The 13989-nt window shown below is 37.2% G+C and overlaps 1 protein-coding gene across 1 annotated transcript in view; it reads right to left on the bottom strand.

Moving 5' to 3' along the window:
- Positions 1–13989, bottom strand: part of LOC102861656 (multidrug resistance protein 1-like) — a 152996-nt gene that overhangs the window by 94564 nt on the left and 44443 nt on the right. The window contains exons 14-15 of the mRNA XM_006880286.1: positions 5276–5437; positions 1242–1394 (exon numbers count right to left, since the gene is read on the bottom strand). Of these exons, the coding sequence (XP_006880348.1) occupies positions 1242–1394; positions 5276–5437 (315 nt within the window). The remainder of the gene's footprint in view (positions 1–1241; positions 1395–5275; positions 5438–13989) is intronic.

Raw genomic sequence — 13989 nt, 5'->3', positions numbered from 1 at the left:
ACTTTAATATAAAGAAAACAAAAATCTTCACAACTTGATCAATAGTCAGCATAATGATAAATAGAAAAGACATTGAAATAGTCAAAGATTTTTATTTTAAGTCCCATGGAAACAGCAGTCAATAAATCAAAAGATATACTGCATTAGACAAATTGAGCAGGGATTTCAGCTTAAAGTCTAAAGTGTGCCTGACTTCAGACATGGTAATTTCATTTGCTTTACCTACATGTGAAAGTTGGATGATAGATTAAGAAGACTTAATTGGTCTCTTGGAGTTGTGGTGTTGGTGAAAGTATTGAATACAAAATGCATTGCCAAAAGAACAAACAGAGTGAAGCCAGAATATTCCTTAGAAGCAAGGACCATGAGAAGCCCTCTCGTATATTTTGGGCCTATTATCAGGAATAGCTAGTCCTTGGAAAGGGCATCATGCTCAGAACAGTAAAGGTTCAGAAAAGGGGAGAAAAACCTATATGGAGTTAGACTGACACAGTGATAGCAACAGAGTGTAAGCATAGAAGAAATTGTGAGAATGGCATAGAATTGAGCAGGATTTTATCTGTTTTACATAGAATTATTATGAATTGGAACGAACTCAGTAGCATATAACAACAGAACAATATGACCTGTTAAGTTTGGACATAACTACATGTGGTGGAACCATCACCACTGTCAAGATAATGATAATATGGCTATTACTAAAAAAAAATTCATCCTGTGTTTTGTAATCTATCTTTTGTAATACCTCTTAGCTGCCAATCTTTTCCACTGCAATCATAAATACACTTTCTATCATTCTGGATTTATTTGCATTTTTTTTAGGATTTTATAAAAATAGGATTAAACAGTATATATATTTTTTCAAACTCACTTCTTTTGCTCAAGTTATTTTGAAATTCAGCTACACTGCTGTATGAATCAATAGTCCATTTCTTTGTATTGCTGCCTACCATTCTTCTGAATAGATATCTACTATGTATTTATCTGTCAATGTGAATTTGTAATATAACATTCTCGTGACATTTGTCGCTCCAACAATCACATCTAACATAAATACAAACTTATTAGGAGGCCTTTTTAGAGTGTCTCAGTGATGCTGAAGCAAAGTTTGATGGAGACTTAAGTTTTATAAAGATAGTATTGTAAAACTACATCATAAATGGATTATAAACATTATAAGCATTATGCAGATTTCATTGGAAGAATATTTGGGAACAATTTGTTTACAGCTCAACTTTTACCTTCTTATTCTGTATTAATTCTTCAGACTTGTCAGCAAAGTCTTGTTTGGAGCCTGACTTGATGGTATTCACAGAGCATGGAGATACTGAACTGATATTTTTTTCAGTAGAGTGTGTCATAGATTCCATCTGTTCATCAGTTTTTTTAATTTCCTTAAATGAAGAATTATAAGAATCATTAAGACAAATCCTCAAAATTCAAAAGAACACTATTAAGCAAACTTCCAAACAGTTAGTGACTCTGCCACTGTCATGCAGTTCTTATTGAACAGTTTTCAGGCTAGAGAGAGAACTAACAGGTCTAACTCATACTGAGATATTAGTGACTAACAATAGGTTAGTTATTGTGATTTCTTTAAAACAACAACAAAAAACCCAAACCAGTTGCCATCAAATCTACTCTAAATTCTATCATCCATGTGTGTCAAATTAGAGCTCTGAATAAAATTTTCCATTAGCTGGTTTCTGCAATTAGGTCACTGTTGTTGTTGTTGTTATGTGCCGTCGAGTCGCCTGCGACTCATAGCGACCCTATGTACAACAGCCCTAAACTCCGCTCTGTCCTGTGCCAATCGCACTGTCTCTGACACTCCCATCCCAATTATCCCAGTCACTGAATCAATCCACCTCATAGAGGGCCTTCCTCTCCTGCGCCATCCCTCCACCCTCCCAAGCATGATGTCCCTCTCTAAGGACCGGTCTCTCCTCACAACATGTCCAAAGTAAGTTAGACAGAGCCTCAGAATCCTTGCCTCCAAGGAGCCACCCGGTTTAACCCTACTGGGTCTTTATTCCAAGGCGCTTTTCATTAGACTTTGACCACAACCTCTTGGTGGTGAGAAAGGTGACCACCCAGGGACTCTGTTTTTTCAAGAAAGTTCAAATTTGTTATCATTCTGTCAGTTCTGCCATCTGGTTTCCAGGGTTGTAAGTTACGTAGTGGGAGACTGACCATCTTTCTTTTCAGAGATATTAGCTTTGGGTTACCAGGGCAACACCTTATGAATTATGGTGCCAGAGTTCAAAAACTCTGTAAACACCTAGAGAAAGCAATGTAGGAAATTTCTGAGAAAGAGGACTCAGAGATAACTCTTCTGATTCCTTCCTCCCAGGTGTCTCTAGACATTATACGTGAGGCTAGTCCTGGGTCTGGAAGAGAATAACATCGTCTAATGGATTAAAAAAAAAAAAGAATTGTGCCAGCTGCTTGAGAGTGAGAAACTCAAAAGGAACAAGGTCAACGTCAAACTGTTTATGTTACAGGGTAAGACTATGTTTTAAGCCAGAATGCTGTAAGTCTGATTTTTGTTTCTATTGACAGAAAAATGAGACAGATTGACATGAAGGTGATACATTTTTTTTCTGCTTATCTGAATGAGTAAATCAAGGTGTTTATTCTGGCTACTGTATAGTATATCTAACATATGATATAGCAGCAATGGGCTCAAGTGTGTCACAGATGATGAGGATGGCACAGGACAGGGTTCAGATCTGTTGTTTATAGGGTCCCTATGAGTCATCCTCGATACACCACAACAATATTAACCCTAAAGAAAAAGAAGAGTGTAGTGATTTTTCTGTAATTTCAAAACAGAGTTAATTGGATCACAATTATTGTAGTAGTTTGAAAATTTTGTATTTAGTAACTTCATAAAATGTTAAGTCTCCTTTACAATGAAATGAAAGTCATACAAATTTAACAGACAAATACTATTTAACTTTTCTTCTTTAAGAAGATACAAAATATGGATTGACGTGATATGAAATCAGAATTGGGAAGTTTTTCAATCATATTTTATACTTTAAAGCACCCTTTCCACTATCACTGCTTTATACGGTATTCTCAGAAATATTTATCAAAGCAGAGAAAGCTAGGGTTTGAAATTTGGAATTTTAAGTTTGATAAGAAGATAGAGACAGCTTTAGGTGGGTTCAACCTACCAACCTTTCAGTTAGTAGTTGAGCATCTAATGACTTAATTTGTTACAGTAAAGGATTCTAATGATAATGACATTGGCCTCCAAAATAGAATTAGAAATATAAAGAAGTGAAATAAAAATTTTGTGATTATTTATCTACAGGACATCCTTTGTAAAGCAGACTTCTACTAGGTCAAGAATAAAGAATATAGCTAGCTTCTCATTCCTGTCACATATTCTAACTAGTATTTTATGTCCTAAAACAATTAAGGTATCCCTAGAAGCATAGTGCATTATTACATATTGAGCTGCAAACCAAAAGGTCAGAGGTTTGAATTCACCAACTGCTCCATGGGAGAAAAACCAAGAAGTCTGCTCCCATTGAGATTTATATCCTTGGAAACATAATAGAAGATCACCATGAGCTGGCATGGACTTGATGGCAGTGAGTTTGGATTTTTGAAAAAAAAAATCACATGAAATTAATTTTCATATAACTGAAAATTTGGCATGCAGAAAAAGCAATCTCAAAGACTGAAAATTTATCAGTATCTCTCTAGAATTGTGAAAATTAACTGTGGAAAGAAAACTGAGCTTTCTGATTTACCTGTGGGAAAGCTGCATGTACTCAGGTATGGATTTATGTGTGCATCCACTCATGTCAACAGATATTTACTGACCACTGAATATTAGGGTCCATGTTAGTGTCTTATATATCAACCTCAGCCCTTCTGTCTTGCTTTTCAAGATTTAACTATCTGACTTTGTTATCCAATTTTTGGTTCCATAGTCATATTTTCTTAGGAAAAGATAGGCTTCTTATTCTTTTAGATGAGTGTCAGGTTCCTCTTCCTTCCATATTGCTCTCTGTTTAGACTCCTCCTTCTGAAGCCCCTGCCTTCTAGACTTCAACACCTTTTCCATGAAATGTCCTGTAGGGAAATCCAGTGTCCTCAACTCCACATCCACCCTTCTTGCTTATTTCTACTGTATGTAATATGTACAAACTATATACATATAGTACATATACATATGTACACATAGTACGTAGAACTATGCATTTTACCTCTACAATAAATTTCAATTGCAAACAGACACAGGGAAAAAATGCTCCAGTCACTGGCAATAAGAGAGATGCAAATCAAAACCACAAGGAGGTACCACCTCACTCCAGTAAGAGTGGCAAAGTTTAACAGGGCATCAGGTAATAGATGTTGGAGAGGATGTGGTGAGAAAGGAACTCTTAAACATTGTTGGTGGGATTGTAAAATGGTGCAACCATTCTGGAAGGCAGTTTGTCACTTCTTCAAAAAGCTGAGCATAGAAATTTCATATGACCCATCTATTCCACTACTTGGAATATACCCTGAGAATATGAGAACTGAGGCACAAATTGAGATTTGTACACCAATGTTCATAGCAGCATTATTCACCATCACAAGAACATGGACACAGCACACATGTCCAACTATAAATGAATAGATTGAGAAATTATGGTACATTCACACAATGGAATACTATGCAGCACGTAGGAGCAATAACTTTGTAAATTAGTACCTAACTTGGGACTGAAGAGCATTATAATAAGTGAATTAACTCAGTCCCACAAGGATAAATATTGTATAAGATAGTTATCGTAGAATGAGTATAATGATCCAGGAAGGGTGGGAGAGGCTGGAAGTAGAGGGATGTGGATGTACAGGGGGAAGAGGGGATTAATCATCGGATTGCACAATTTGTTAGGTGGGGTGAGGGAAATTAAAAGAATTTGTTTGAATTTGTATTAGAATTTTGTAGATAAAACAGTAAAAAAAATTCAAAAAATATCATAATACAGAGGGATAGACAGTCCCACATCTACCACTTACAAGTTCTGAAGCCTATTTATTCCTTACAAGTATAAGGTTATGTGCTGATTCTTCTTATTTAACATTCATTATATTATCTAGTACAATGTTGAGGAGGTCTCAGTAAATACTTCTTCACTGAAGAGCTATAAATACCGTCTGACTGCTCTGTGAAATTTAAGATTGTAATTCGACACTTCTACTTTCTAGTGAGTTATATACTCTCTCCACAATCCTCTGAAGTCAAGTTTTATCGGGTAGACATTACCTGTGACATGGCAAGTGAATAATATAGACCTTGTTTTGTCATTAGTTCAGCATGCGTTCCTTTTTCTACTACTCTCCCATCTTTTAGGGCAACAATCAGGTCTGCATTTCGGATAGTAGACAGTCGATGTGCTATCACTATGGTAGTCCGACCTTTGCTAGCCTAGAAAACAGTGTGCATAGAAAGTAAAGAGAAAAATTAGTGCAAAACCAGAACTCCTCAACATGTAAGAAAACAAATTTGTGGATGTGTTATTTGACGTGTCAAAGAACTTTGTCTTTGGATACGATAATTTGGAAACCACAGTAGATTATTGATGTTGTGTGCCCTCGAGACAGAAACAATCCAAAGCTGACCCTGCATGGCTTTTCAGAGCTAGGTAGTAAATTGCATGAGAGGAGATTTCCCAGCTTTATCATGGAGCAGCTAGTGGATTTGAACTGTGTACCTTTGCACCAGCAGCACAACTCCTTATCACTAAGTATCAGGGGTGGTGAGGATTGGCACAGGATAGAACAGGAGTCACATCTGTTATTCATAGGGCCACTATGTGTTGTATTTGATGGCACCTAACAACAACGACAAAGCCACCAGTGCTCCTTAATAGAACAGAATAGAAGGCCAACTGATTGATGTAAAAAGAAAATAAGACAGTTAATTAGAGTCTACTGCAGTGGCTTTTAAAATTATAGAATCTGAAAACTAGGAGAGAAATGAAAGGCTTTTATAAGAGGAGTGACCTAGGGAACTCTGTAGTGAGTTTCTACTCAAATCCAAAGTCTCCGATAGTTGGAACCCACCAGTGATTCCACAGAAGACAGATGGGCCACGTTGTCCCATGTGCTTTAAAGCCACAGAAACCCACTGGAAGGTCACTCTGAGGCAGTTCTGACTCAAAAGCAACGAGGTTCGTTAGATGGCTATTAGTGTCTTGCAGGAACTGAGGGGCCTCGACTCACTATTTCACATTTCTGAAATGAGGATATTAGATGATCTGGGTATACAATGATTGAAAAACCATCATAGTTGTAACTTTTTAAAAACAAATGTTATATATACAAGATATTGGGAGCTCTGGTGGCCTAGTGGCAAGAAGCTGTGCTGCGGTCCTGAAGGCATGCAGTTTGATGCCACCAGCTGCTCCATGGGAGAAGGATGGGTGATCTCCTCCCGTGCCATTAACTACCTCTGAAAATCCACTGGAGGGTCAGCTATGGGTCTGTTCTGACTTGACGGTACACATTAAGAACATCCACAGTATTATTCATCTATCATCTATCTATCTATCTATCTATCTATCTATCTATCTATCTTATCTATCTATCTATCTATCTATCTATCTATCTATCATCTATCTATCTATCTATCTATCTATCTATCTATCATCTAGCTAGCTAGCTAGCTAGCTATCATCTATCTGTACATTATATAGGTTTATGCACGTACACACTATCAATCTATTTTCACAGACTGAACACATCCAGATAATTAGTACTTAGATCAAGAAAACCATGCAGAGATTTTCCACACTTTCTTCTAGTTCTTGTTGTCCTATCTCCCCACACCAAATATCACCACTACTCACTACATTAGTTCTTATTTTTCATTGTATTTTATATAAATGGAATAATGCAGTCATAAATTCTTAGGTGCCTGGATTTTTGTTTAACATAGTATTTCTGATATTCATCCATATCATTGTATTTAGGTCTACTCTTTGCTTGTGATGTATCTCTCATTACTTGGCATTTCACATTTATAACAATAGTAAAAAAAACAAACGAACAAAACAAACAGCTCTCTGTCAGCTGCATGCATTAATTAATAAGGAACATGTGGCAATAGTGAATACCAAGGTCCTTGACAGGGTCCCCGACAGGGAGGAGGACAGAGATTACATAGACGGCCATGTAAAACCCCACGGAGCGTTCTTCACTCCGCCTGTAACAAAGTGTGTTACTACGAGTTAGAATTGACAGGTCACTTTCGTGTTTGGTTTGGTTCTGTTCCTTACAGAGTGCAGCTACGTAGGCCTTCTATTTCCGCACTCATTAGGCACTGCATGTGGATCGGGTTTATTTATTTTGCAAGAGGACACACTGTGGATGAGGTACACTGAGAATGAGGAATGATAATTTCAGTTGTGCCTTGAAGCCATTGTGTCCTGGCAGGCTGGAAACCTGTCCTATCCCATCTGTGTCTTCCTTACTCTGCCTGTCTTGTGGTCTAAAAGACAGCCATTTTATTGTTTGTTGTTGTTACATGCCGTCTAGTCACCTGGGACTCATAGGAATCCTATGTACAACAGCCCTAAACCCTGCTCTACCCCCCTTGCCAATCTTATTGTGTCTGACACACCTATCCTCATAGATGTTTTATTAGAATGTAATTGATTACAGCATGAATTAATATCTGAATTCCTCAAATAAATCACAATTTTTTAATAATTTAAATGAGAGGGGCTGTCTATACTTCGAAGGCCTGTAAATAATTAATATGCAAGAAATGAACACTTTCTAGGATTCTAGAAAAGTATAAATATGGCCTAAAACTGATGTACAGAATGAAAAACACAACCAAACAACAAAACCCCAAAACCTGTTGCCTTTGAAGTGATTTAGACTTAGGGAAACTCTTCACTGGATTTCCATGGTTGTAAATCATTATAGAAAGATACTGCTTCATCTTTTTTTTCCATGGAGTGGCTTGTGGATTTGAACTGCTAATCTTTTGGTTATTAGCCCAACCCGTAACACACTGTGTCAATAGGGCTTCTTTATATTAGCCATAGGGAACAAAAACAACAACAAATTCAGAGTTAAATTGTTTTAAGCTTAAAACAGGGAAGAGATTTTGGCAGTCAAGTCCTCCTTAAAAAGAAAAAAAAAGAAAAAAATTAAGGAGTTGAAGTTAATGCTTCTTCTGTTAATCAGAATTACTATAAAGATAAAGGAAGTAGTATAATTTGCTCTGTTTTTCTAGACTTCTTAAAAGTAGGTGAATAGGTTTTCAGTATGTCTTTGTTGCTATTATTGCTTCTAAAAGGAATAAATTTAAGGAATTTCCTAGTGTTTCCTCTCTTTCTTAACAATTTATACAAAGTTAAAACAGTTATGTGTTTGACCAAAAAAAGGTCAACAGGAAGATAGATTTCTACCTGACAGTTTGCTGGCAATTTTCAGATTATTTCACAATTCTATGAAGAGTCATAAATCACCAGGCAATTAGGCTGGATTTCAAAATACAGGGTGATTTAAAGCATTCCTCATAGAATTGCTAATATAGACAGAAGTCACTGAGGGGAATAGTTAGCTTCTCACAAGTAATGTTCTTCTGTCCCTAAACCTCTACTCTCTTCCCTTCTCCCAGAAACTCCTTGGAAATGCTAGTGTAGTAGTATTCCTAGGAACATCGTTTGAACCTCTTCTCACTAGACTTACAAATTTCCTAGCTTCATGGCTGAGCAATGTGAGAATCTTTCCAGACCATTTCACCTGAGTATGCTTTCTCTCCATTAAATGGGATGATAAGTGTTGGGTACTTAGAAGCCATAAGTAGCTCTTTTCCAAGATCTTGTTGAGAACTTCTGTGAATATATGTATGCTTAGGTTAAGATCTTTCAAAAAGAAAATGTGATTTCAAAATCTGAAGTCTTTGCTCAGAAAAGGACATGTATACTGCCTAAATTGGAATTAAACATTTGTTTTGGTTTTTTTTAATAGCTGGAATCTCTCCCTACCCATTCTAAGTATGCTAACAAATAAGTTAATAATTGTAGATAACATAAAATTATTCATTATCATTCAGTACATTTACCCTTTAACTTTATTAATAGGCTAACAATTTACCACTGTGAAAATTTATTATTTTTTTCATTGTTAATTTTATTTATTTATTTTTTTTTTTACACAGAGGTTTTGGATTTCCATTCATTCATTGCCGCAATTTTCTCCCTGCCCACCCCGCCCCACCAGCTCGCTTCCCCCTCCGAAGAGAGAAAAAAAATCCTTCATTAGTATACAATTCCCATGTCCCTTCCCCCCACCCCCCACCCCGAGTACACTTCTCTGTGCAACCTTAATTCTGGATTCCTGTGTTCACCATAATACTCAATCATATATCACTTCTAATCTGTTCTTTCCCTCATCTGTTTCAATACAATATACATAATTTATCCAGTTTTTTCTGTCATACCCCCACCCTGATGTCAGACCCATTCTACAACAGTGGCACCATGCAGTATTTGTCCCTTTGTGACTGAGATATTTCACTCAGCATAATGTCCTCCAGGGTCACCCACTTTGAATAACACTGCATGAGTTCCTTGTTTTTCAATGCTGCATAGTATTCCATTATGTGGATATACCACAGCTTCTCTATCCATTCGTTTGTTGATGGGCCCTTAGGCTGCTTTCACCTCTTTGCTATTGTAAACAAAGCTGCAATAAACATGGGTGTGCATGTGAAAAAATTTTTAACAAGTAAAAGATGAGGTAAATTGAGGTAAGAACAAAAATCCCTTAATAATTAACTCATGTTTATTGTAGAAAGAAACAATGCCTTACATAGGCTAGATTACTGGTCAATAAAGAACAGATTAGAGAGGTTCTATTTGGTAGCAATTAAGAATATCAGTATCTCAGAAGTTTTATTTTGGGGGACGAACAAGATTTAGGAAGGATTTAAATTTACAGAAATCACTAAGATACTTATCCATCTCATGGGATGTAATTTGATTGTATAAGTATTTATTTAACTTCATTTGAGAAATATATATATATTAGATTATATATATTAGAGTAGAACTGTTCTCCACAGAGTTTTAGATGACTCCTTTTCCAGAATTAGATGATTATCTGGGTGAATTTAAACCACTGACCTTTCATTTAGCAACCTGCTTCTTAATTATTTCCTGTAAACTTTTAACTATTTGCTTAGACTTTTGCTACATATACCAAAAGCAAAGACAATGGTTGCCTTGGCGTCATTTCCTGCCTAGGAGGATTAAAATAAGTAGTATACAAGAGGATTACGATAACTCTCCAAGAGGCCTTCAATTTGCAATGTTTCAAGCTTCTTTCCCAGAAGGCAGCGGAAAACATGAGGGTTGGAACCTGATTGGGATTCAGGTGAGTAACCCTGAGGTGCAGTGGGCATGTGAATGGACCAGAATGTGGATGGTCTGGATCTGGGTTCTGGCTTCTCTACTTCCTACGTGTTGCTCAACCCTTTGTGTTTCAGAGTGCTTGTTTGTAAAAGAGTTACTATCACACTGTCTCATAAAGCTCTTGTGAAGATTAGCTATTATCATCCTTTTGTTTCTTTAACTCACAGAAAATACGTTACTGAATTTGAGGCCTTAAGGTTGCTATGAGTCAACAACAATGAATTCTTTGAAATGAATTGTCATTTTTGAGTGGAAGTTTATTTGCACATTTTCCTGGAGAAAGCTTTATATATATAAATTGTTCCTTTCCCTTCTAAAATTAGATTCTCAATGGTAAACTTGATTGATCAAAGAGAAAGCATAAATATCCTAAAAGAAGTTGTTGTTGTTAAATGCCGTCGAGTCACAGGCGACTCATAGCGACCCTATGAAGGAGAGTCCTCGGCGCTCGGGTGCCTTTCATTATCTCTCCAGGTTCATAGGGTTTCCGGAGGCAAGCTATTATGGAAGTGGATGCCACTCCTCCTTCCAAGCTTGTGTTAATTGGGGAGCTCCACCCCACTCTCTGTCCGCATTGGGTAGCCAACCATTAACGTATTTGACACATCAGTGTCACAGTGTTCAGCCTCACAGCAACCACAAGTGAACACGGAATAGTACGGCAACTTGTACACCAGGGCTATATGACCTAGAGGAATGTTTGAACAAAAACAATGAAAGACAGGCCCGAGGGCCGCGAATTAAAACTCGCCCACCTTTGGCTTGGTAGCATAGAAAAGAAGTTAGTGGATTAGACTTTAGCACCTCACACATGTGAGCTTGATTTTTGTGTGCCATCAAGTAATTTTCTCTCATAGTGATTCTATTACTTATTTGGTCCACTTAGTGCCAGAAGTCAGGATATGAGGAGATGTATTGCTTTGGGCAAGATCACTGTCAGAGACCTCTCCAAAGTGGAGAGATATGATGTCAGTTTGAAAATTAAGGTGCACCTGATTCAGGCCATGGTCTTTTCAATCACAGCTATGCATCTAAGAGTTGGACATTAAATGAGGATGACAGGAGAATTGCTGCCTTTGAGTTGTGGTGTTAGAAAAGAGGGCTGAATATGGACTGTCAGGAAAACAGATAAAATATGTAGTCAGAATATTCCTTAGAGGCAAAGATGGCAAAGCCTTGTCTCACGTATTCTAGGCATGTTGCTAGGAGATGCTGTGCATGCTGGGAAAGGTCGAGGGTCAATGAAAGGAAGACCCTCAACAAAGTGAATTGACACAGTGACTGTAGCAATGGGCTCAAGTGTGTCAGAGATGATGAGGATGGTACAGGCTTCAGATCTGTTATCCACAGGGTTGTTATGAGTTGTACTCAACCTCGTAGCACTGAATTGCAGCATTGGCAGTGATCCTATGTAACAGAATAGAGTAGTCCTTCAGAGTTTCTAGGCTGTAATCTCTATAGTAACATGTTACCAGATATTTCTTGAAGGAAGTCAGTGGGTGCATTCAAATTGCCAGCTTGTGTATTGTAGCCAAGAGGTTAAATTAACTATTATACTACCAGTACACCCATCAGCTTGATGTAGCACGTTTATAAAAGCTCCGTGATGCTTTTGGCACCTGAGAGCCTCTATGTTAGCATCTCTCTCCTGGCTAAATTCCAGCTGAGGAAATCCCCTTGAAGAAATTCCCTTTCTGTTCCTAACCATCACAGTGCTGCTAGAAATGGTAATAAAGAAATAAACCTCCAATGCCATGTACAAATGCAGAGTTAAGGTCTTATAACTGTTGCAAGCACACCAAAATATGTGTATGAATGGAAAAATGTCTCCTAAGTTCAGCTTTGGATAACTACTTTTTCTTGGGGCTTAATTTAAAAAAATCACCCACAACTTCATGCAAGATGCCATTTGGCTTATTGTTTATCTCTCTAGGTAGTATACATACTATGTCAGAGGGCACAGATACAGGCTGATAGGGTTCTGAGAAGCACACTGTTCACATTGCAGAAGGACAGTGATGAGTAAGAAAATCATATGAGGGTTGCAACAAAGCAACTCTCTGTCTTCAAAGAATGAAACTGTGATTGAAGGCCTTCCCTCATAATTAGCAAAGGACTTGTTTTTTTAAAGTTTTTCATTGATGTGGTGTAGTTGAGCCTCCATTAATAATAATTATTCCTGATAATTATTCTTTGGATTTGCCTATGACTTTTAACATTTCAAAGAGCATGCAACCACATTATCACAGCATCTCTGTGTGCTTCCTCTGTTTCCCCAGGGGCAAGCAGGTGCTCATTGCCATGCTTCCATTGAAGGGACTAGTTAGTCCAGAAGCCTCTTGCATTGAGGTAGCAGGTCCAAATCAGTAACAGAGTGGAAGTCCATACCCAATGCATAAATCCTTGTTCAACACTCGTAATCTCACTCGTGAACAAGATTCATGGAGTGAAACTAGTTTGTAGAAACCTTTAGTGAACAAATCTGGGAAAATACCAATTTAGGCCTTAGAATTATCCTGTATCTAATTTATAAAAAAAATTTTTTAACAGAAATGTTGTCTTCCTCACTTTCAGTAAGCAAGTTGTGTCATCTGCATAAAACAGGTTGATGACTCTCTCTCTGATCCTAATGCTACATTCCTCCTCATAGAGACCAGCTTCTCAAATAATTTGCTCTACGTACAGATTGAATAAGTATGGAGAGACAAAACAAACCTGATGCACTCCCTTCTTAATTTTCAAGATAGGGAACTACCAGAAGATTAAGCAAGATTTAGAAGAGCGATATCATTGCTGATGTCAGATGGATCCTGGCTAAAAGTAAAGAATACCAGAAGACTGTCTATCTGTGCTTTATTGACTATGCAAAGGAATTTGACTGTGTGGATCATACTAAGTTATGGCTGACATTGAGAAGAATGGGAATCCCAGAGCACTTATTTCGCTCATGTGAAACCTATACCTAGGCAAAGAGGCTGTTGTGCGAACAGAGGAAGGAAACATTACGTGGTTTAATTGAATTGGTATATGCTTTGCTAAATATATTCTAAATAACAAAAAAAGATAATTATTTTCAAAAAATCAGATGTTTCAGTTGTTATATACCCCCCAAAATAATACCACCAGTTATATTCTTGAATGATGGACATGGAGAACAGGAAATGAAACAAAAAGAATAAATTTTGTGAGCATATAGACATTCTTCTGATAGTCTCTGCTTTCATCCAGGATCCATCTGACATCAGCAAGGAATCCCTGCTACCACAGCCTCTTTTAAATCTTGACCTTCTGGAATTTTCTGTCTATATACTGTTCTACCCATTCTGTTTTGTTTTGTTTTTCCACCTAAATTTTTCTTTTTCTAAAATTTTGTATGCATTATGTTCCATTGCTCTACAATGTGCTTCATACATTACTTCATTCACATTGTGTTTCCTACAATTATTCACATCATGTTTTATAAAATTAATCACTACTGATCTACCCCTACTGTTGCCCTGTCTTTTCATATCATCAATGGATTTTTCCTAATTCTTTTACATACCAA

Source organism: Elephantulus edwardii, unplaced genomic scaffold (genome assembly GCF_000299155.1).
Source record: "Elephantulus edwardii isolate Elephantulus edwardi_28Jun2011 unplaced genomic scaffold, EleEdw1.0 scaffold00007, whole genome shotgun sequence".
Taxonomy (NCBI): Eukaryota; Metazoa; Chordata; class Mammalia; order Macroscelidea; family Macroscelididae; genus Elephantulus; species Elephantulus edwardii.
This window is presented reverse-complemented; position numbering and strand designations above follow the sequence as displayed.